This window comes from Pelecanus crispus, chromosome 2 (genome assembly GCF_030463565.1).
Source record: "Pelecanus crispus isolate bPelCri1 chromosome 2, bPelCri1.pri, whole genome shotgun sequence".
Taxonomy (NCBI): Eukaryota; Metazoa; Chordata; class Aves; order Pelecaniformes; family Pelecanidae; genus Pelecanus; species Pelecanus crispus.
In genome coordinates this window covers 91,436,688-91,461,946 of record NC_134644.1, presented here as the reverse complement: position 1 = coordinate 91,461,946, position 25,259 = coordinate 91,436,688, and the positions used below count along the sequence as shown (strand labels likewise).

The window sequence follows — 25,259 nt, the reverse complement described above, 5'->3', positions numbered from 1 at the left end:
TATAATTAGGTTAGGTTAATATGAAAAATAAGAGGCTGAAGGATTTAGGTAACACCAGAATTCTTGCTTTGAATAGTAACTCTTTCAGTGATTGTGTAGACATAAACATCACATTTTCTTTTTCTGCGTATTCATTTTGATTTAATGAAATCAAAATGACATAAAAACAATTAGTGAATAATTTTGTTTATCTCATTTCAGTAAAATGAAATCACAATGAATTGAAAAGGAATAATTACAGTCAGTTAATATTTTATGCACAATGAGGCAATTATTTATCATGGCTTTCAGTAGACTGGGAAATTACTGAAGTTGCCACAAATACAGAGTGCTGAATTCTTGATTTACTTGCATGTATACTCCTCAAATGTCAGACTACCATATGCTATTGCATATAAATAGCAATCTGCAATTTATACATCACAAGTTACAGACAGCAAGTGGGACCTCAGATGGCAGGGCTGGGGTTTTGACGATGGCTAATGCACTGCTTTTGCAGTTGTAAGTACCGTCTGTTTTGACATGGTCTGGGACTGCTTCACAATGATGGTCAGGAATCCACGTAACTTAGTGCACTTGAGCTTCAGCCAGTTACATTTTCTAGTAGAAGAAAGCTGCCAGTGGCTATGTCTCTTTCCCAGCTTAACTTCTGAATTTCCCATTAAAAAAATTTCAATCCTTGTGGTTCTGAATAAGCATTATGTGCTTGCTCAGTGCATCGTTGTATGAATATTGTGTGTGTTTGTAACAGAAGAGGGGACTGCTGACTGTCACTCTAGGGCTTTTATAACGTGATGTGTTTATTATGAAAGATCCTCACTTTATGTGTCTTTGCTAGAGGTGTTAGATACCTTAGACTGTGCTGGTGTCCTGGCTTTCTGCTTTGGAGACCTATGCTTCGTTTCTTTCATTCCCTCCAGAGTGTTCCATTCACCCAGGTCCCAAAGGCGATTTGTTGGGGAACTGGCTTTGGCCAGCTCTTTGCTGAATTTATTCCTTTGACTGTAAGTGTAGTGGTAGCATTGTGGATTTGTAAGAAACGTAAAACTGTGGATTAAGTGACATTTTCTACCATTCCTTTCTACCATTCTCCAGCCCTGGAGACCAGCTTTGCTTTCTCAGTTTGGCCACGTATCAAAAAGGAGAAGAGATGCAATCCTAGAAGTGAGGTATTTGCCTGCAAAACAAGAGGATGTTTGCCAGGATTCCAGCAGGTGCTTTTGAAGGAATCTCATTCCTGGGAAAGAAAATAAACTTTGGAAACTGAAGTGTAAATGGATCTGAGCTGATCAGGAGCAGGTGTTGCAGGTTGGCCTTCAGTTATGCTTTGCACAATTCTGCTGATTTTGTGTAATCCGTGGCCATCCGACAGACCCAGGCAGGGCTTTTGATGGAGTCCCTCCCAGTCTGCAAAAGCATTACTCTGGGAATAAACTCTTCTGCTGATTTGTAAAGCCTCGAAAATTCTTACAGCCTTGGGGTAATTCTCCTACAGGATTGAAAAGAGCTCACCTCGCTCACCCTGGAGTGACCAATGACCTGGTAACTAATTGAGCAGTTTCTACAGAAGAGGATTGTGTCCTCTTTTCTGTTGGCAGCATTTTTTGTTGTTGTTTTAGTATCATTCCCTTACTGATAACTTAGCTGGTAGACGGATACATCATCTGCTTTGGTGTACAACTCCTCAACTGGGACACCAGGTGGGCACTTGCAGGTATTTCACAGGACAATCCAGAAGGAGCTGAGCTGAACCAAGCTGAGTTCGGATTGGCTTTACTTTATCATTTGGTTTTGGGTGGGGTTTGTTTGTTTGGTTGGTTGGTTTTTTTAATCGAGGCCTCTTCTTGTGCTGTGTACAACTCTGTCCCATAATTTGGAGGGTTATCTCTTCCCAGATTATCAGCAAAACCCATGTTTAAAAAGCCTGAATTTATTTTAGGAAGGATATTTGGACTGCTCTAAATTACATTGATTTAATGAATCTTTAGCATCTAAACTTCAGTGTTAAGAGAGGAGCATGACTTCTTGGCTTTAAATCTCTTGCTGCTGTTCCCTCTTCTGTTCAGCCTATTGCTTACCATTTTTTTTTTCCAATTTTGGAGGTCAAATCCTGGATTCCCTGTTAATTTGAAAGTCGGTAATTTCTGAGAGTTGTGTGCTTTTAAAATGCCAGTATTTGACTATGAAAAACAATGTTTTTTTACACGAATAATTCACTTTTGGTGAATATGCTGGAAACAGTCATTCTTGGGGGAATTATTTGTGTGCTATAGAGCTTGCTACCAACTGGATGCAAGTCATCTTCATTACACAACAAAATGATTATATTCTCAGCTTTCCCCAGAGGCAAGCATTCCTCTGCTTTGTATATTATTTTCCATTTAGAGCAATGCGCATCTACCAGAACTACATTTCAGGGTTCTGCAGGTCCTCTTGGGTTTGATCCATGTGAACAACTGGGGATTTTGAAAATGTTTCCCTCCCATAAATTTATGTCCAGCAACTTATCCTGAAGTTCTATAATAATGTAAACTGATACATCTTTTATTCCAAATTCTTCCATTTTTGAGAGGTGAAATAGTGGAACAGCTATACCTGACTGGAGCAGCTGACTGGATTTCTGCATTTTGAAGTTGGGAGTGATTAGGCATTTGCTCCAGTTTTCTATATAAATTGCAAAGTTATATTTGCATTAACACAAACTTCATGTCAGCATATTATTTGAAGACAGAGGAGGATCTGTTTGCCCCAGCTCAGTGTCACTCTAAGTGACTGGTTCTGACCACACATGTATAGCTTGAGAGCCAGTATTAAGCAATGTGCACTCATCTTACCTGTATTTATGTAAAGTGGGTTTTAAATGAAAAATGAAGATCAATACCTAAAAAAGTGGAACACAGAAATGTAAATGTTACCTAGTCAGGCAGAAAAGTGTTTAACCTGACAAAATTTTGACCTTGGAGTATGTCAGAGTAACTCAAAGAAAAGCCAGAACATAGTTGTAAGCCTGTTTCACTGAACCAAGTCGTTCTCTGGATGAATTGGGAAGGTTTTTAATATTCAGCAGGATGGAGTTCCTGGATTAATTAAGACTTTCTAGCTCGTCAGGTGGAGAGAGGATGGCAGGCTTTTTAGCATGACTTTGAAATTAAGCAAACTTGCTATCTTTTTGTTGTCTTACTTATCTTAAACCTTTATATAGAAGTATATAGAAGATGCTTATATATAAGCATCTTGTAAATGCTTATTTTCATTTTAACAATTGGTTTGCACATTTCAAAGCAATGCATTGAACAGCAAGGGACTGGATCCCCATAGGTGTGGTAATCCTGAAAATGGGGGACAACAAAATGCAACGTGTCCAGTCCATTGATAATCCAGTCTTGAGAACCCAGCAGGGCACACGATGCCTCTCCTCTACATGGTACGGGTTATGTTGGGAGGTGGTAACTCAGGGTTTGGAGGAGGTGGATGAGGGGTTCTTTACTGGCCAGTGGGTTCGTCTACGCTAGCATTTTTGTTCAGGTCTGAAGCTCAGTTTTGAAATGGCTGTCCCCTTAGTCCCTGCTTACCATGCTTTAGTTACCACCACAAGCTGTATGAACCCAATTACTTTCAGGTGAAACTAAAGCAAAAAATGTGTTCTGGCGGACACCTAAACCACCAGAGGCAACTCCTAGTGAGTATTTAGGTTTGGGAATGAAATCAGACATTGTCCAAAAGCTGACACCAACTTCCCAGGCCTGCGGATGTTGGGTTCTCAGCAGTAACAGTTTTGCTCTACAGATCTCCTCTTTCTGGGCTGCTAATATAGACATAAACTAACTTAGCTGGAGGAGCTCCCTGGCATACCACAAAGAGTTGGGAGAGCATCTCTGACCTGAAGGGGTTTAAGAAGAACTTGTACTTAAGCATGTATGGAATTCATTTTGGGGTTAGATATTTACTGAATGTGGAAAAAATGCACTATCCCATCTATCTCTGTGTAATTTCCCAGCAATGATGCACTGACAAACCCTTTTCTCAGAACTGGTGTGCTAGTATCATCAGTGGTACTGAAGGCAAAATTAAGATGCTCTGACTTCTTAAATTAATAGGTTGATTACTTTTCTCTTTTTTTACCCTCAGTCTTCATATTTTTAGCTCTGCTCAAAAATATGAGGATAAAATTAATTCTTGCCAAGTGGCAGGGGACAAAGTCAGTAGGGGGGAAATTAGTTCCAGCTTTTGACAAATACATTGTAATGAAGAATTATTTGCTTAAAACTATAATGATTACTTCACTTGCAGTGCTGTTTGACTTTAAGCATCTAGTGTGACTATGCCAGGAATACAAGATCAGGTCTCCAAATATATGTGGAGGAGTTTATAGACTAAAGAAAACTGGAGCTCAACATCACAGGATAGTTACACCACTATAATCCAAGGTGCAAAATGTCACACAGAAACTACTATGAAATGGCTTCAAATTTAAGTTAACATATCCCTCTTCCACATGGTCTTGTAACAAAGTCTCTAGTCTTGTACAATAGGTACAGTTTCTTATTACATTCTATGGGAGGTTTTTAAAAACTATAAAAGGTTATTTTAAGTTCTGTGGAACTGTTCCTTCCAGGAGCATGTGGATGCGATTACTTCGTGAGCTCCAAGGCTACTCATACTTACGCTGAAAAATTGAGCTTTGTCACAGGTCTTTGCTCTCAAAAAGACAGTTGTGTGACCTACAGGATCCCACAGGATAAGAAATAAGTTTTCATCCTTGCCAAAGTGGTTTTGTTCCCTTGAACTTACTCTTCTTAAGTTTTCAATTTAATTTTCTGTGTTGGTAAGAATAAATTGCCTGGTGAGAGGGAAACAGTAGCTGTAACCTGTCTCAGGTTTATTTAGACTTTTGCATGTCTGTGCTGGAAACAAGCTAGTGAAACACGGACTAAATGAAATCATCATAAGGTGGCCACTGAAGGGTATAGTATATTGCATAGTTATCACTGAGTATTTGTCAACTGTGATGATGTTTCAAGAAGGACCCTTTAGGGATCTGCCCTGCTGTACCCTACAGTATTTGTTACCAGGTTGCTGAATTTTTCCATCCCTTTGCAGAAGCCATCTGTTTGAATTGAACTGAGACACAAAACTACCAATATACAGAGGAATGGGATAAAATTTATGACACTGGACCTGCATATATTTGGAAAACTGAAAATGCACACAATTTGAGAAGGTTGCTCAATATGCAAAATGCTCTTGAAAAAACAGGAGGTTAAGGATAGGGAAAACATACTACTCTCTAAGGAGAGAGGTGTGGAGAAAAAGACTAGATTATATAAAGATGGATGAAGAAAATAAATGGCCAGGCAGCTGTATGGCACATGGGAATCTGGGCGATACTGAATGCATCATCCTCCTGAGAGTGTTGCAATCTGAAAGGCTGACAATGTGGTTTCCATGAAATATAGGTGGCAAGGACTCCACTTGAGCCGCTGTTGGTGAGGTGCGGTAGTGCGTGGTGCTCAGTCTGGAGCATTGTGCTTTAAGAGAAATACATGCAGATTGGAGAAAATCTGAAGGAGAAACTAGGAGAAATTGTGAATATTAGTAATGTGACTCGGAAGAAAGGGCTGAAGTTTGAGCAAATGCATGTGAGAAATCCTTGCAGAAAGAGTGGAGACCTCTCATTCTTCACAATCACTAGGAGAGGGGCAAGAAACAGCTTCTTGTACGAGTTGGGTAAGAGGAAAAACTTAGAAACTTGATATGGTGACAACACTGGAACAGGCACCTCAGTGAGCTGAGTAATAGCTGTCCCTGGAAATTAAGAACAGGGCAGACATGCACATCGGAGATGGTTTAAGTGTACTTGGTGTACTTGGAGGGAGACAAGAGAGCTCATCCAACTCCGTTTCTCATTTTGTACATTCTTGATTGTAAAAGGTTGCAAAATCATGTAGGTATCTCTACCGAAGAACCCTTTCCCTCTGGCATACTTGACCACTGCAGCCCCACGCAAGTTTGCATGGTGAGTTTTGTTCCAGCTGCCTCTTCGCTATCATGGGCTCTCCAATTCCTCCCAGCCTCCTGAAGCTGGGAGGAGCAGAGGCCAGTAGGGTAACTTAGCCTGAGAGCAACGCCTGCGGATGTTTGTGATGGGGAAGACGCTCTTTTGCACGTATCACTTCTTCTGGGACTTCATCTGTGCCCAGGACCTTAGAAAGCAAATGGCCCTGTTGTGGTCTGCTGTCCTAGCTAACTCCTTTTCCTAATCTCCTGTAAGGGCACACAGCCATATTTCACATCTGTCTGTCAAATTCACAAGTCTCTCCTTGAATCGGCCTGCAGTGTTCCCCCTGTAGAAGCCTGTCAGCTGCTTCTGTTCCCCTTTGCACTGTAGACTGTAGCTGCTACAACCATTAAGCTCCCACTTGCCCCAGTCTCTGTAAAAGGAGTACATCCTTGGAATGCACAAAGTTGATGGTATCATGGTGAAAATGTGAAGTCTATGTTCACATTGCGCTTAGTAAAATATGTAATATCTCTGCAGCACTGTTATTGAAGAGATGCTAAGTGAATGATGTTTCTGTACTATGTGTAAATGCTTCTTGCATACATTATTTTGCATCTAACATTTTGACAAAAATGCCAGTTGCTTTTTGTTTTTCTCAGCTCTACTGACTTTTCAGAGCCTGAACATAGTTCGGTTTAATTCTTGCCTTAGTTTTGCTAAAAACCTCAATGGTAACAGCAGATCAACGTGAAGGGTCCTTTTTAGTTGTCAGATAAAAATCTGAAGTTTGATTGATATTTACCAAAATTTTCATTTTAATTTTGTTAACTTGAGGAGCTTGGTATAAGAGTCACTTTAAAAAAGGCACACCCGCAACACCGTAGTGGAAGGTGCAGTTGAATGGAGTCACGCTTTAAGCATGGAAAATGGTTCAATCTTAAAAAGTCCATGCTGGGGTCCAGACACCAAGTGTCCCGTGTTAGTGTGCATTGCTGGACTAATGAAAATACAACATTGTTTTCTCACTCTGGTTCTGAAATCGGAGACTGCATATTGTTGTCAATGGTAGAAGTAACAGAGACTAGATCTTGGTTTAAATCATATATATTTAAAAGCTCTTTTTCCCCAGATGTATGTATTAATTGGGAAACAAACTGGGGTGAAAAAAATCCTTTGAAATAAACCAGATTCCTAATGGAATAAGAAAACTCCCTCCAGTGCATTTTCTCCCTCTGTGTCAGCTTTTATAGTTCTTTTTCTGGCACGCATCTTTTGAGATTTCTTTAAAGATTGTTAAGAAATTTTCTCTTACATCAACAAACAATTTTCAGAGCCCGAGCAAAGCTTTAATAAAAAGCATCTTGCACAGAAGACTGGTAATTGGGGAAGGAGAGGGGCAAAAGAAGTTGTAGGGAGGGAAGCACAGGGCTGCTTTGTAATTTGTTTCTTTACTTTCTAAGTTCACCAAAATGTAAAACTGCATTTCAGGCTTGTAAACAATTGATTTTTTTCAGGAAAAGAAATGCTTGTATAGGGCATGTGTGTGTGGAAAGATGTGTATTGAGAACTGCAGTCAGTAACTTCACTTGCACTTGCAGGGTTGCGTTCGTGGATGTCACACTGTCATTAAGTTGCCCTGTCTCAGACTGACTCAGCCTGTTAGCTAGCACTCAGTAAATGGGGAAGAACAAAATTTGGAGGAAACCCTTAGAGGTTCAGATAGTGCTATAGGAAGCCCCTCCCAACAATATTTGAAAAGTCTGGAAAATGTACAGTAGACCAAGTGTTTTGCTGAAGCTTTAAACGCTAGCAAAAAGCTTTCCAAGTTTTTACTGGCAAAAAGCTCCTGGACTCACCTGCTATTTTTTTCTTTCCCCCTTAGGGGTGTACCACGAACAGTAAGCGGGAATACCTCTTTACAGAGTTCAGCTGAGCTACCAGCAAAATTCCTGTCTGACAGCATATTGCATTACAGGCTCAGCAGAGCAGTAATGCTCTCTCGACTCTCTTGTTTAAACATAATGACAACACTACAGGCTTTTTCCAAAATACTTTAGGGTGGGGAGACAGGGTGCATACATATGTGTGTGTATGTGTCTGTCTGGAAGTCCGTGCCCCGAAGGTGGAGGGAGCAAGTTCCACATGATGCACCTTCAGGATTGAAGGTAAAGGAAATACAGGATGCACATCTGGAACCGCTATACTAATGAGAGAATTAAGAGAGCACGAGCATACCCATAAAACAGAAGGTCAAACTTTTTTTAGCTCAAGGTCTAAGTTAAAAAACACATTTTGGTAATTCATTACACACCCAGAATGTCTAAGGTATTGATTATTCACAGTGTGCCCAGGAGTGATAAAGGAATGCCACTTTTGATCCAAAAGGGGTGGAGATTAGCGGTATTAGCTTGGTGCTTTGATCACCAGGGGAGGGGGGGAGAATCATGGAGTATTAAATGCTTTTTTATACTTAAGTAGGAATGGAGAGTAAGGAAGAATGTAACCCTGCAGAGATTTTTAGGTGTTTTCAACAATAACTGACTAAAAATGTATGTTTTCAAAATATGCTGGGAGACCGTGGTACAGGAGGTAATCGTTCCCACAGTACTAAAAATTGTTTATAGCAGATGCTAAAAAATGAAATTTTTTGCTTTTGATTTTAGTTCCATTTATTTTGCAGTGTAGAAACAAGTATTTGTTCTGTGGGGTTTATTTACATCATTTTGTTTTCCCTTTTTGTGCTGGTTTGTGTAAAAAAAAACCAACCAACAACCAAACAAACAAAAAGCCCAAAGCAAATTGAAAAGTAAAATGAAAGGAGAGGAGTTCAGAATACCACGTATATGTAGTAGTGGAAGATACATCCAGCACTTGAAGAAATGTGTATTCTTTTATATTAGAAACATCCTTGTTTTAAAATCTCAAGAAAAGAGCAGAAAGTAAAGGCTCCAAGACTGCCACATCTTCTGCACATGTTTAACTTCAGGCATTGTCATTGGTTTTGGTGGTAGTGTGAGGGAGGTCAAACATATGGTAAGTCCTGCAAAAATTAATCTAGGGGACTGTTGCCTAAGTGGTCTGTGGAGTCAATGCTTGTCTGCAGGAGACTGGCTGCTGCTGGTGTTTTGGTTTTTTCTCTCCAGCTGTAAATCTCATTTTTAAAATACCAGAGTATACCAGACGCTTTCCAAATAACACTCCTCAATGCAATTATTTGCAATAGCTGCCAGGGGGGTATTAGGAGGTCTCAAAGGGGAACAGAGTGTCTGCAAAACCCACTCTGCATTAAGACACGGTTCTTGCTCAAAAATACACAAATCCCTGGGTTAGATCCATGTAGCCATAGCATAGACTCAGAAGCCTTGAAGGAAATGTTTTTCCTGTCACTTGCTGAAATACTGAGTTTCTGTGTTAAGTAAAACAAGATACAGAAGAAGAAGAGAGAAGGAGCTGGGTAGCACAGGTTTTTCCTTCACAGTGTGAGATGATGATTTTGATCTCTCTGCAACTGAGCTAGGTGATCTTGGGCAAGCTGCTGGACTTTGTGTCTTGGATTCTTCAGCTAAATAGTTGTGCCTCTCTCCATTGCAGACGTGCTGTGAAAATGCAAGCCTGTGGATGCTGCTGTTGTAGCTAGTGAGATCAGAGCATCCCTGTGCTGGGCTAAGTAAAAGCTTGATGGGGAAATTCATGTGGAATACACTGATCAAATTCATCTAAAATGTACTTAAATTAAAAACTCTGCCTAAATCCAGATTTGGGCAGGTTTGTTTAATGCATTTCTGGCTCTACCCTGCTTAGCCCGTATCTATGCTGTCACAGTCACAGAGCTGTAGAGTCGATGTTACTTAAGGAGATGGCTTTGCACGCTTCCCTGAAATGTCTGAACACTGAAGTGATAGGAGAAGATGTGATTTGGAGGAAAGCTTGGTGCTCTAAAACCACTGTTCTTACTCCATTCGTGATATTTGTTACTCTACTGGGCAGTAAATTGTGGTTCCTGTGTTCACCTCTGGATGGTGCTTTCCTTCATAAAGAATTTCTGTTGATGTCAGTACTGAGAGGTCAGCTATGGAAGGAATGTGCTCAGCAGCAGCATTGATCTCTCATACACTGGTTGCATCTTGTGTAGCGTACTGCTGAAATATCTCGGGGTCTCTAAATGTGTTGCCCATGGCATTTGCTTGACTCAAAATTATATCCTAGTTGTCTTCTAGTCTTTTATGTGCTTTGCTTGGAGAGCTGGGAGCGGGACTGGAAATGACTCATAGCCAGCAATGTCAGCACAGAGGGAAAACAGTTGAAATAATCTTACAGCAAAGGCAACCTTTCTTAGTAGCAGAGGCCCTTTATTTTTGTGCCTGCTTTTTGCCAGTGAAGTGAAATAAAGAAGGTAAAGAAGTAGCAAATTGTTTTGTGTGGGGTTTTTTGGGTTGACTGCTTCCAGTGTGACAATTAGCCCTAGCAAAAAGAGCACATAGATCTTGTGCAACAGCTCTGTAACAAGTTTCCGGGCATGCTGTTTCTTTACCACTTACTTTTCTGGACTTGTTTTTTCAAGCCCAACTGAAGTTCATTTTAGTCCATTGGAAAGAAGTGCTTTCTGCGTGCACATGAAGAGGCACAGCCAACTCCCCTTCAAGAACTAGTCACTGGGCTCTTGGTTGAAATGCTGGGTCTGTGCTGGTTTCAGCTGGGATAGAGTTAATTTTCTTCCTAGTAGCTGGCATAGTGCTGTGTTTTGGATTTAGGATGAGAATAATGTTGATAACACACTGATGTTTTAGTTGTTGCTAAGTACCGCTTATGCTAGTCAAGGACTTTTCAGCTTCTCATGCTCTGCCAGGTGCACAAGAAACTGGGAGGGGGCACAGCCAGAATAGTTGATCCAAACTGACCCAAGGGCTATTCCATACCATATGACATCATGCTCAGTATAGAAACTGGGGGGAGCTGGCCTCAGGGCAGCGATCGCTGCTTGGGAACTGTCTGGGTATCGGTCGGCGGGTGGTAAGCAATTGCATTGTGCATCACTTGCTTTGTATATTATATATTAGTACTACTATTATTATTATTACTACTACTACTACTACTACTATTTTACTTTATTTCAATTATTAAACTGTTCTTATCTCAACCCAGGAGTTTTCTTACTCTTACTCTTCCAATTCTCTCCCCCATCCCACCAGGGCAGGGGAAGTGAGCAAGTTGTTGCATGGTGCTTAGTTGCTGGCTGGGGTTAAACCGTGACAGAGTCCCAGTTTGCACAAATGAAAAATGAACTTCTTTAATGAGACAATGAAAATAAGTGTATGGGGTTGTGCTTTTCCCACCTGCCAAGGTTTGGTGAAGGAAGTAGCATTTGCCTTGTGAGCTCTTCTTTGGACTCTCGCTGAATGACTGAAGGAGCTGAGAGGCAAAGGACCACAGTATTCCTCCCCTAACAGCTCACAGCTGCCTGAGTAGTGCCAAGGTTGTGGACACTTACTCTCTGTCCAAAAAGCCTGCAGCTCAAATGTACTCATGTCTTGCAGTGTTTAGTTGAGAGTATAAAGAATTAAAATCCCTGGACTTCCACTACCATCTCCTCTTCATTACAGGGCTCAGACCTGCAGCCCCTCTTTTCAGTTGTTTTCATAGAATCATAGAATGCTTTGGGTTGGACGGGACCTTGAGAGATCATCGAGCCCAACCCCCCTGCAGTAAGCAGGGATTGAGCCTGTGAACTTGGCTTTGCTAGCACAGGTTTGACAGTGCAGCTAGGGGTCCATCTCTGTCATGTACTCAACACTAAGGTGAGCAGTGTTTTCAGAGTGTAGTCTAAGATAGATTTTGAAATATGTGTTTCCTCACTCTCACTGGTAAAAACGACTGCTTAACCCCCAACAAACCCCAAAGCCCATCATGCTTCATTAACAAATGGGCTAGCGGGGTGCTGTGCTGTGCAGAGAGCTCTGCATCTGCCCACTGCTTACTGAAATTGCATGTTTTGTCTTCCAGACTCCGACCTGAGCATGCGCACGCTCAGCACACCCAGTCCAGCATTAATATTTCCACCGAATTCCCCCGGTTTCCAGAATGGCAGAGAGTCGTCGACGTCTTCATCCTCAGTCACTGGGGAAACTGTTGCCATGGTCCACTCACCGCCTCCAACCCGTCTCACTCATCCTCTCATCCGGCTGGCGTCCAAGCACCAGAAGGAACAGGCCAACATAGACCGGCTGCCTGACCACTCCATGGTCCAGATATTCTCCTTCCTGCCCACCAACCAGCTGTGCCGCTGTGCCCGTGTGTGCCGCCGCTGGTATAACCTTGCCTGGGACCCCCGACTTTGGAGGACTATTCGCCTGACCGGCGAGACAATCAACGTAGACAGGGCTCTTAAAGTGCTGACCCGGAGGCTTTGTCAGGATACACCCAACGTATGTCTCATGTTGGAGACGGTAATTGTTAGTGGCTGCAGGCGGCTCACAGACAGAGGACTCTACACCATTGCCCAGTGCTGTCCAGAACTGAGGAGGCTGGAGGTGTCTGGCTGTTACAACATCTCCAATGAGGCGGTCTTTGATGTTGTGTCACTGTGCCCAAACCTGGAACACCTGGATGTGTCAGGTAACAGGAAATATTTCAATACGGATGCCTCTGAGTCTAAAAGCCTCATACTTGTCAAACCCCTGGCCCCACAACTGCAAACTTTCCCTTTCTGTTTTGTCTTTCAAGGTAGGAATGCCAGTCTCCTAACACAGTGCTGGTGAGACAGGCACCGCTAGAATCTCAATGCCCCAAATGCCAGCAGCACCTCTTGAGTGGCCAGGCCTCCTCTAGTGGAGATGAGCTAGACGGCCCGTTCAAATAGCACGAGTACTTTTTATAGATTTTTGCACAAAGCACCCATACAAGGCCCGTGTTGCAGTCAGTGCTACATCATGTGGTGAAGGCTAGTTACTTCAGCAAAATTTGTTTTCTTTTTCATATATATAATTTATATGTAGATTATCTATTTGTAATGTATATATCTGTAATCTGATAAGTGACTTGAGGAGGAGCTTAGAATCAGTGCTAAGCTTTTGTCTGGGTATAAATATCAATTGCCATCCTTAGCTAAACTTCAAGGTTCCCGTGTTTCCATTGCTATTTTAATAGGACTTAGCTAGCTTGGACTTTTTTTTCTTTTTTATTTTTTAATAGTGTATCTATTTGCTAAGTGTCTTTCTGCTTTTCATTTCACCCAGTTACAATGTATTACTGCAGCTGTTTAGATCAACAGAAACGTTTTAGACAATTTTCCTCAGACCTGCTCTGGGGAAACAAGATGGTTTTTCCCAAGGTCAGACACACAGAATTTCCTCTCTGCAAATAGGTTGGTACTTAATGGAAAGGATGTAGCCAAGCAGAGCACTGAAGTAAGTTTGATGTTCAATACTTATTTTGTGATCTCACTTGTTATCAGTGTAATGTTGTTGTTAATCAGCCAGACCAGATTTGCCATTGCAGAGGTGCTAATGGCAACAAGCAAGATGAAGTGGGGATAGGAAGCAATGTTATCGAGCCACTGGTACCCAGATAAACTGCTTTTTCCAAGGCTGCCTGTCTGGTGTACACTGATTTGCTTTCTTTTTTTCTGCCTTTTTTTTTTTTTTTTAACTGATTTATCCAACTTTTTCACCTACTATTCCTAGGATGACAGAATGTCAGGGAAGGCATCAAAACAAATAGCAACAAATCAGAATTATTCACTTTTTGTGATTGCTCTCTGAAAATGTCAGGTGATAAGGAGCCTCTGCGGGACTTCATGGGAGTCCTGTCCCATGGACTCTATTCGCAATGACCTTGTGTATGAATTACTTATTGTCAGTGCATACTGACATTAGTTCTGGATTGCTAACCACACATTCAGATTGAAGCATCTCCAAAACCAGGAGGAAATGTCCGTGCCTGTGTGATTTAGACCTAGAGCTACATATCACTTTGAAGGCTGGCTGTATCCCTGGCATATTTCTGCTTTTCTTACTACATCCTCTAGGGTGGCCTGAAGAGTTGAGTGACTCAAGCATCCAGCGCCTGGAGAGACCAGACAAGTAGAATTGCTGAGCTGAGGGTGAACTGCCTTGGCACACCAGTCTGTTAGCTGACACCCTGAGTGCCCTTGGGGGCTTGCAGGTGGCTGAAAATGCTTTGGTCCACAGCTCCTACTGCTAGATATGCTATAGACCAAAGGTGACTTTTTCAAAAGCAGGGAAAATTAGAAGATGATACCAGGTCTTGAAATAGGTTCTTTTGGGGTCTGTCTTCATTTGTGGTTTCCACAAGCCTGTTACTTTCAGACCTAGAAGATGGTGTCTGTCCCTAAGAGCTCATCAGTTTGGTCCAAAGTGTGTAGAGGATGAGTAAAATACCTGTCTTCCTTGGATTTTATCTCATCAATGGGACAGGAAAGTAATTTTAATCTCACATTTTTCTAAGTTGTCCTTTCTTTTTGGAGCAGGCGAAGGAAAAATCCTGGTTTTGAACATGCTCAGAAGTCAGGGTGTTTGGGTTCAGACATGGCTTTTGCTGCATGTGCCTGCATATGAATTGAGCATAATTGATCTCTAGGGTCTTGTTCTGAGTCCACTTTTTTCACTCTGATGTGGGTAATTTTGGAGGATGTTTTGGAAGCAGGATTCCATTTTCCCCGCCTTCTGTCTGTAGTTAGGAGGACAAAGCTTGCACCTACATGCTCAAGCCATTCTCAGGACTGAAGTAGTTCACTGGTTTGGTTTCATACTGAGCAAGAGAAGTTGGGTAAATGTGCTGGGGGGCAACACTATACTAGTACCTAGTTAATTAAAACCCAGCTCACAGTTGTACATCTAGTTGAATCCCTCTCCCCCTTGGATGGTTACTTGGCAGCAATAAGGTACCAAAATCTTTAATGTCAAAACCAAATGTTCATATTAACTTTAAGAGTTTTCCACAATGAAAGTTCTGTCACTCTCAGCATCCACTTTGTGGGCAGGTCTGAGATATCTCTAGAAGTTGGTTAAGCTTGACTGCAAGTTATTATCTAATGTCCTAGCCAACATTTTTTTAAATCTGTTTGGAAGTTTCTCCTCCCTTTTAAAAATCAGTTATACTTACTTTATGGAAAATCCTGTTACAAGAGCTTTGTTTTTACATTTTTTATTATTTAGGACAGAAAAATTGTTGCAGACCCAGGAACCTGTCATTTTCCCTAAAAATCAGGCAGTTCTATATCAACATGGACTCTTTCTGGTGAAACCATTTTGAATATCCTTCCCATGAAATATTTTAGAGTGTAGCCAAAGTAACTAGACAAGGCGATGCTGAGCTTGTCAAAACAGTCATCACACACTGATGTATGTGACTCCAGCCCTGCTGTGAGACTTCTGACCCATTCACTTTCTAATTGCGGTCATTAAAGCATTCCCCCTTCTTGGATCCTCAGCAGACAGAATGTTCTCCTCGGCCTCCTGGACCTTCATTCTCACTTAGCCAGATTTTAAAATTGAATTCTGGTCAGCATGTAAAATATCCAGACTGACTTCTTAATCCAGCAACATCCTCGGGCAAACACAATAGTGACAGCTACATCAGGTCCAGCAGAACTCTGCCTAGGTGCCAGCTTCTTCTGTGGAAACCCGGCTCAAGGAGGGGGACTCCAGTGGTGCATTTTGTATCGCCTACTCCAAAGAACATATTAGAGGTGAAATTTTTACACCACTAGTGTTGTACTGCTTCCCTTTAGAAAAATCACTTTTCATTATTGAGCACGTGTGTAGTACTTATTTGAAGGCAATGTCTTGCCAAAGACTGCACCATAACACAGACGGATCTGCAACGCAGTCTGAAGAGGAAATAGCAGCATTCAGTTTTAAGAAGACATTGTTCGTTGAACAAAGTGCTTTGCTTCAAGGTCCCAGAGCTTCTGCATGACCTGTGGGCAATTTGCCCATTTCATTGTGTGAGGCCTAAGGTAAAATTTGCATCTGTTCAAATAAATTTGAAGCCTAAATTAAAAATCCAGCTGCAAATTCAAATGATGAGTGTAAAAATCTAATTGCAGATGGCAAACTGTTTCAAGTCCATATCCCATTCTTCTTATGGCATTTGTGTGAGCCCACTGGATTGTCTCAAGGGAATTTTTTTTTTCCTTTTTGTTTTTAAGAACTGAAGCACATTCATACCTTCCACTAAGCCTCTGAATGAGAACCTGTTGTACCAAGTGGTATGTTTCAAGTTTTTGAGATGATATCCACACATTGTCATACTCTTTACTTCCAGACTACAGGATTTGTGCAGCATTTCTGATACATGGAGCTCTAACATCGTCATCCTAGCTTTTCTGGCTTTTCATGGGTCACTTCATCCCCATTGAGCAGTGTTTCAGCAATACAGAAAAGCTCTTTTTATCCCTACCTGAGGGCACCTCTTTAGGCATAAGCTGCAGAATTTGTCTGAGTAGGCACTTACGGCTAAAACAGTTGGGCCTTGATCACTAGCAGGTAGACCCTCCCTTCCTCCTTGCAGCTGTTTCTAGCTATGCTAATGCAATGTGCCCAGCTGAACTTGACACAGATAAGAATTTCCCTTCAGGAGCCCGAGACTGCCAGTCTGCAGCACAGCAGAAACAGCACTTTGCAAAAAAAGCTTTCATTCACCACCATGCACAGAGTGGAGGTTAAAAATGGGGGAAGCCTGTGAGCGTGTTTTTCCCTTTAATCTAGCTCTTTATCTTTCTTTGCAAGATCTGGTGTTTCTCCTCTAGTCTAATTACCTCCATTCATGGCCAGACTTTCTCACTTGAAACAGTCCTTTTCTGCATCTGTCCATGTCCTCCCATGCCCTTACCAGTCTGTTGGCTCCTGCTGACTCTCCCCATTCTCCTTAGGTTACCCAAATCTCCACCCTTCTGCAAGCACATAGTCTTGCCATAGTTTTGCATCCTTCCCACATTGCAGGCTTGGGACTGGATTCACATCTGTTCTCCAAATGCTTTTGGAGGGTGGGTGGGGTTTGTCTTTTTTTATAGTGGGGTTGGATGGTGAAAGAGCCTCTGATGTTGGTTTACAAACTCGGCCAGTCAGCAATGAGACTGCCTCTGATCAAAAAGCTGCATTGGTTGTCACGTAGTACCATTTTCTCAAATTGTCACTGGATTTATATTGCACTAACAGATCATAGACCATCCCTAGATAAACCTAGGACCGTCATTTTACATTTGGGATATGGACAAGATTGGTCTGTTGCTTTGCTGGTGCTCAAAATCCCAAAGCAACCTCACTGACTCTCAGTGGAGTTTATTTCCTCTGGTGTAGGGACACATCACAGGAAATCCAGACTAGTCAGTCAGGATGATTCTGCTCTTGCAACATGAAGATATCTTCATCACATCCAGCATGCAATTGCGTGCCAACCTTTCTGGTCTTGCTGTGTGATTTGTGTTTACTGTTTGCTTGAATTTGCTGTGTTTTTCCACTTAGGCTGCTCCAAAGTAACATGCATCAGTTTGACTCGCGAAGCCTCCATCAAGCTGTCTCCCTTACACGGGAAACAAATCTCCATTCGCTACTTGGACATGACAGACTGCTTCGTCCTGGAGGATGAAGGACTGCACACCATTGCCGCTCACTGCACTCAACTGACCCACCTGTACCTGCGCCGCTGCGTCCGCATCACCGACGAGGGTCTCCGCTACCTGATGATTTACTGCACGTCCATTAAGGAACTGAGCGTGAGCGACTGTCGCTTTGTCAGTGACTTCGGCATGCGGGAGATTGCCAAGCTGGAGTCACGCCTCCGATACCTTAGCATCGCTCACTGCGGCCGGATCACAGACGTGGGCATCCGTTACATAGCCAAATACTGCAGCAAGCTGCGCTACCTCAATGCGCGGGGCTGCGAGGGCATCACGGACCATGGTGTGGAGTACCTCGCCAAAAATTGCACAAAACTCAAATCACTAGATATTGGCAAGTGCCCTCTGGTCTCAGACACCGGCCTGGAGTTTCTAGCCCTCAACTGCTTCAACCTGAAGCGCCTGAGCCTGAAATCATGTGAGAGCATCACTGGGCAGGGCCTGCAGATTGTAGCTGCCAACTGTTTTGACCTGCAGATGTTGAATGTGCAGGACTGCGATGTCTCTGTGGATGCTCTGCGATTTGTTAAACGACATTGCAAGCGCTGTATTATAGAGCACACCAACCCTGCCTTCTTCTGAAAGGACACCCCACACTTGTCGTTACAATGCAGTATTAAAAACACTGATGTATAAACACACGCTCCCATATTCAGTAATGCTGTCTTTTCTATAGCTCACGGGAGTCAGCTTTTCTTGTATGTTGTGGGTGAGGGGGGTTTCTAGAGGACTATTTGGTTTGCTTTTTGTATGATCACTTTTTAAGGTGCGGTGGGTCTCTGTGGAGAGGCTGCCTTAATGCAAAAGGAATGAGTGCTCAGCATCCCCAGTGGGGTGCCATTTCCATAACAGCCGTGACCTTGTCCCAGGCTACAGTAGCTACCTCCAAAGGAAATAGCACATAATCCCTCCTTTGGAAATGCTACTAAGCTGTGTCAAATACATCTGAATTCCAGCTGTGCTCATGAAGCTGACTATGCAATATGTGTCTGTGTTCCCCAACTTCTTCCAATATGGCTGATAAAGCATCCCCTCGTCTCCAAGTAGTTTCTCTTTGGTAGTCATGCATTGTAATCCCTCAGGAAATACTGGGTAATGTTCTTAAACCATACTTGACTGAAGCAGAATAAGACCTGCTGGCCATTGCCGAGCACTCTGCTGAGTGAATCTGGAGATTGTGCCCATGCGTGGATTCTCTTGGAAAGCCCACCTCCAGGTCACTCGTGCATCATCACTACTTGCCTTCATTTCTAAATCTGCCCTCTCCTGCATGTGTAGTACCACCCTCTGGTAGCAGATAGGGACTTCTGGGTCTGATAAGCAGTGACATATTCACCTGAGTGAAGGAAAACAGATGAGATATTGGTGGCCTGGCAAAGGGAAAAGCCAGAAAATCAGCCTGAGAAGCTGCTGTAATTCTGCAACAAGCTGAGATAGCACTGTAGTACACCGGGGACTCTCTGAGGCATTGTGGAGCAGCTCGCACGGGGCAGTTGCAAGTGCTGTGCTGCATGGCTGTCACCAGAAAGTCTGTCTTTGTTCCTTCACTGTGTCTCTTCAGCAGCCGTGGCACTACTGCAGTTGACACTCCCTGAGCAAACCAGGCACGTGCGTTGAGGTAAATTCAGTATGTGCCTTAATACACATAGAAACCCGACCCTTTTCTGTGGCCTTCCAGTTCAAAGGACAGATGGCTGATCTTGAGACTTCAAAGACGTTTAGCCTGATGTTAGATAACACCCCTGGGGACAGAGGGGCTTGGAGTGTTATTCACATTAGATTTAGATTGTGTGCAACCTTGTCTGTGTGCGTTCCCTTAGGCTGGAGAAACGGCTGCTGTTCAACGGGGAATGAAAACGCCAGCGTTGCCCTGTGACGCTGGGAGCCCCTTGTGCTCTCATGGTTACTCTTGCTCATGCAAGGGCAAGAATGGTTTGGAGGTTCTCCCATCTCGTTGCCTCCTTCCCCAGAGCGTGTGGTCGTTTCATGGTTACTTTCTTCACAATTTTCTGGCAGCCATTTCTCTGCTTTTTCACATGTAATGCTCAGATCTGAAAGCCAGACACGTTAGGGGTGATGATATTTTCAGGCAGGCCCCCTGCGCCTGACTGACAGGTGAATTCATACATTCAGCTCAAACACCATAAATGTCTCGGTAGAGAACATAAGAAGGGAAGCACTGTGTCTGGTTTTCATAAGCAGTAGTTCCATCATCTCCAGACAACACTAATAAAATCATTGATATGAAGTGAAAATCCATATGCTCAAGAAAAATACATAACTGCTGAGGAAATACTTGTAGCAACGCTCTCTCAAATTACAAAAAAGCAATGGTTTGGACATGTCCCTGCAGAGGGAACTTGTCCTACTGCTGCAAAAATTCCTGTAACTTATGTATGTTCCTCCAGTTTTCAGTTTCTTAACATACAGGATGTCATCGGCTCTGAATTATAAATCAGATTGTACTAAAGCAAAGAGGGCCATGGAAAAAGAATTAGTTATTGCTACTATTACTGGTCAGTGACTAATATGGGGTGATACCATCCTTTGGCCAGCTAATATCACTTTGGTTTTCATTTCTGTATTTTTAAAATTAGAGATTCTTCTCCAGCAAGTAGTACAGTATATTTTATCCAAGCCAGCTATACTCTCTGTTTATCCTTTATCTCAAAATGGCCCCAATGATAGTTAAATGTTAAGCCCATTCCTGAGGATGGTGGGATTTTGAGCCATTTGCACTCATGAAATATAAGGCCTCATTAGTAACATTTAACTGTTTATTAAAGAAAAAAAAAAAGCTACTTTTCTGGCTATGCTAAATTGAGTGAATAGTGCTACATGGTTTTTAAGGTTTCTAATGTTTAAATTGGCCTGTACTGTACAAATCTCACTATAAAGCCTTAATTTGCTACCAAGAAATAAAGCAATATATTGGTAACTGATGAGCGTGCATCATCATTTGCACTAACTGATTAACTTCTGGTGAAAAAGAAAAGATTAAATACTTGTAAAACTTTTCTTAAAAGGTAGGTAGGTAGGTGAAGGAGCACATCAGCATATCAGGTAGGTGGATGACTGTATTAAAAAAGGAAAAAAAAAATTGTTATAGATTATGACCTTGCCTATCTGTCTCTTTAAAATTTTATTTTCCTCATGTGGTTCTTCTTCTTCCCTGAAACATACTCAATAACTGGAAGTGTAAGTAAAAGAAAAAACAGTACATAAAAAGCACACGTCTAAAAATTTCAGGAGGGCCTCTGCATTTGTTTAAAGGCAAGTTAACATATTTGATGTGAAAAGTAAAATGGAATGACAGAAAGGGTAGAGCACTTACTAGTGCAGCGTTGCTTATTGAATGCTCTAAAAAAAACCACTCTGGGGGGCACTGGTGGAAAATGAATAAAGGTAATTTTTCTAAGCCAGACATTTTTAAGTATATAGTCTTACATGATCTGAGTTGGCATTCTGAGACTGCTACTTATTTCAAGAACATTTGAATTTAACTTATTGCTACAGCTTGCCTGTTTTGACTTTTAACCTTTTTCCTGTGTCTACTTGCAAAATGACATGACCAGAAAAGAAACTGAAATAGTGCATGTGGAGCTGAGTTTGCTGGAAAGGTTGCAACATGTGACTGATATGTCTTCGTTCCAGTTTGGTGTTGGCAAAGACTATGAATTTCCTGAGCAAAAACATTGTTGATTCTTGAACCATAAAATGTGGGCTCAGGCACCAAGACTTCTGCTCTGCAATAGCATGTGGTGATCTCATCAAAGAAAGCAGCGGTGTGTCACATCAGTCAGGCTGGCATGTTGCTTGTGTCTTTGGAATAACTTGGGTCCTGTAGAGAGACGTCTCTTAGAAAAGGTGCATCTAAACTACCATGCATTGTGATTATAGCCAAAGCTCTGTATCTAGGTATTTATTCATCCTTCTCGTTCCCTTGGCTTTTGTAAAAAGTGGAACTGTATTTTCCCCATTAGCAGCATGAGATTGACATGGAGCGCAACACTTTTGCCTTTTTGAGCTATGCTCATCTGGCTTCCTAAAAATGCAAACCAGCTTCTGCTGGATATCTTGGACTCAGAAGCGTGGTCCAGACTGTAACCCTCAGTAGTGGCTTACATGGTTTCTGAAAATGTCTAGCCTTTGAACTGGAAAATTAAAAAGCTAGTAAAAGACCTAATTTTAGCACTAGGCTTGAAGCAGGTCCAAACTCTCATTAAAAAGAAATGTAGTGACCATTTGGACTGCAGAAAGGCTGCCCCGCAGCTGCCAGTGTTAGTTTAAAGGGGAAAAGTTCTCTGACAGAGTTGGCGCATGGCTTCTCTTCCCCCAGTGTTCCTCAGGAAAGCAACCTGCCCTCGGTTTTTTGTAATTTTGTCAATTTAGCTATTTGTGCTGAAACTTCCCATGCTGGGCTTTGAAAATGTTAGTTGAAATGGTTCATCTGGTTCTGTAAATAAAGCTAGGAGGAAATGTCATTTTGCTCATGTTAAACTCCTGGTGACCTTTCCTTTGAAAATGGTTCATTGCTCTTCGTCTCCTCTAAGGCCTTCAGAGTGAAAGTGTGAGCCTTGCCAGGAGGTCAGCTTTGGGACAAAGATGTGTCCTACCCAGTTAAAATTCACCCAAATGTAGCTACATTACATGTCTTTGGACATCTCCAGCTCCATGACCAGGGAGAAAAGGGGTGTGCTCAGATCTTTTGGAGCTTGTAGTCTGGCGAGGCTGAGATTTGGCAAAGCTAAGAGGCGTTTATCACTCTGGCAGTGTGAAGGAGGAAATGGCCTGAATTGCATGGAAGCTGCCTGGAAAGTCAGGGCAGTGTTGAAAGATGGGGTTTTGAGAACTGGGACAAGAAGAAGGATGAAGGAAATTTCCTGGGCAAGGGGGACTGGGACTGAAGAAGAGATTGAATGATTTTCAGCAAAGAAACTGGGGCTGGGGCTAAGAGAGGTGGGTTTGTATGACTTGTTGAGCAGGGAGAGTTGGGCCAGAGAAAGTGTAAGTACTGAAGAATGAAGTTTGGGGCAGGGGCAGAAACATGAAGAAAATTAACTGAAAAGCATGTAAATATAGCACGCTCCCTCGGCAAAGGCTCTGAAAAAGGCTGGCAAAGTGTTTCGGTGAGGATGCCTCAAATTTGAAACAGCTTTTCAAAAATGAAGCAGTAATTTTGCATTTAATGCATCTGATAGCCACCCTTTTATATATTTTGTAAAGCCAGAAAATCTTTACTGGCAGAACTTCTGCCTCTACCAGCAGAAGTATACAGAGGCCTTGGACACCGTCAATCTCTGTGCCTTGTTCCTGCCTTTACACCTTTGCACGAGGTAGTCTGTTGAGAAGAACAAGGCAAGGCAGGTTTGGAACATCAGTTCCTCCTTGTGCGTTGTATTTCAGCAACACCAGCTGTTCTGCTTTGCTAAGGTGCAGGCGTCAGTGTGGAGCCAAATTCGTGCCCTTTTGATGACTGTTAAAGGGCATAATAATAATAGGTTCAAGTTACTGCCAGGCAGTAGAAATCAGAATTCAAACTTTGCTTAACAAAAATACATTTAGCTGAACAGCATTACTGCATGCTATTAAACAGATTAAATCAGTTTTCTCCATAAAAGAGCTGAGGGATGTTTATTTTCATGCACCCCTGCTGTACAGCTGTATGCTTCAGAGCAGGTTTTTCCTCTGTCTTTGTCTTCCGTGAAAACTGGACAGAAACGTCAGGTCATTTTCCTTTGTCCTCTGGATGATCGTAAAAGCGCGTCTGAGATTTAAACTAGTTAATGCAAATCTTTTCCAAGTAGGCTCTGCTAATACAAATTTTTAAAAATGAGTGCAACAATCCAGTTGGCCATAGATATGTCAAATTAAGCCATTATAAATACAAAAGTTACTAAACAGGCACCAGAGAGAGAACCAGAGGGACGGATCTTTTTAAAAAATAAAAAAAAAGAGCTTTTATAAATGACCCTGATATTTTTAATACAGAACAGAAATCTTAACCATTCTTTCTAGCACTAAAGATACTGTGTTCTTTGGGTTAGAATATATTAGTTTTCCTTTGTTTTTTAAAGAAACATTGCACGCTGTAGCCTCAAGCTCACACAAATAGTAGAGATGGAAAAAGTCATCTTAAAAAGATGAGAGAGAGTGCAAAGAGGCATTTGTGCCAAAAAGCATGAATATTTTTAACAATTTCATGTTGCAGTGTCTGTCTTGATGGCTCCTAAACCAGCTTTTTAAAATCAAGTAAATGGCCATTCTTGAGAATTTTTCATTACTTCTTGAATATATTCCATTCACACGATTGCCTCAGATAGACATCAGAGTTTTAGAAAAACTGAATTTCTAGCTATAAAAAATAAATTAGCTAATTCTTCATTTATAATTTGCCTTATCAAGTGTTTTCACATCTTTATCACTTGCCGTATAAAGGATATATCCTAAGCCTTTATCAGGACAACTGAAAAAATGATTCTATGTATTTATTAATAACAAATTCTATTTTTCTGACACCCAAGTTCTGCTCTGGTTATCTGTTCCTGGTCTATTGTATGCTGTGAAAATACTTTGAAGAATAGAGCTTATTTCAGGGCTTGAATTACGCTGTATTTGATTACTCTATGGCCATGTATCTCCTGTGGTATTACTGTTGTTGATGTGTCTTTTGTGACATGACACTGCAGAGTAGCTACCTGCATTTCAGCATGGAAATAGAATTGCCAAACACATGACATATGTGACACATAATAGTTGTCAGAGCTCCGATCTCATGTGCAACTGGCCGCTGGGGGTCTGAAAATACCCATTCACGGTAGTGTCAGTACTTTTGTAATGATTCGTTCCTTAACTGCATGAAGCATCTTCCATTTTATTGGGCATGAATTATAGGCATAAACTCTAAATTCAACACCTACTTTGGTGAAGGTAGTAGAGCTGCAACCTTTTCTCCATACTGTCCCTTCCTTTGCTCTTCTGCCCTCAGAGAGTTACCCAAGCTCCGGCAAGAGTCTGAGGTATTCTGCCTACGTAGTCATGGATAATACAAATAATGAATGGCTCGGTGTTACTGGGAGGAACAAGGCCATTTACTTGGCAGGCAGTCCAGGGGAGAGGACTGCTGCAAGTCAGTGATGACTCAGTAGCCAAATCTTGCTCATGTTTCTCAGTGGAGGTGGGAAGTCCATGGATGAACGTCAGTAAATATGATGCTTTCCAATGCTTGTTCTTACAGTGATGTGTAAAAATACAAGACGAACCAGCTGGGGGGAGGGAGGTGTCCACATAATCAAATCATTAAAATCGTCTTTGTTAAAGCAGCGTAGTAGAAAATCAGGTATATGTCTATCATGAGCCACAACGGCTTTCACTGATTGCCAGTGTAAGTCTGAGCTGCTGGTGAGTTTTCCTAAGATAGCAGGTCATCCCTGGGTGACGCTGCTGGGGTGGCGCTGCGTTGGCTTTTGTTTTCTCTGGTGCTGCATTCCTGTACCTGCACCACTGTGGTTGGACCCGCTGCGTTTTCCAGAGCCGAGAAGGAAGGGAAAGCTCAAGCAAGCGAGGAAGTGCCTGGCATATGACAGTAATGGGAGAGTTGTGCAGCTGGGGAAGGGGAGG

The 25,259-nt window shown here is 42.1% G+C and overlaps 1 protein-coding gene across 1 annotated transcript in view; it reads left to right on the top strand.

Moving 5' to 3' along the window:
• Positions 1 to 18,221, top strand: part of FBXL7 (F-box and leucine rich repeat protein 7) — a 151,473-nt gene extending 133,252 nt beyond the window's left edge. The window contains exons 2-3 of the mRNA XM_075706304.1: positions 12,002 to 12,613; positions 17,485 to 18,221. Of these exons, the coding sequence (XP_075562419.1) occupies positions 12,016 to 12,613; positions 17,485 to 18,221 (1,335 nt within the window). The 5' untranslated portion in view covers positions 12,002 to 12,015. The remainder of the gene's footprint in view (positions 1 to 12,001; positions 12,614 to 17,484) is intronic.
• The last annotated feature ends 7,038 nt before the right edge of the window (positions 18,222 to 25,259 follow it).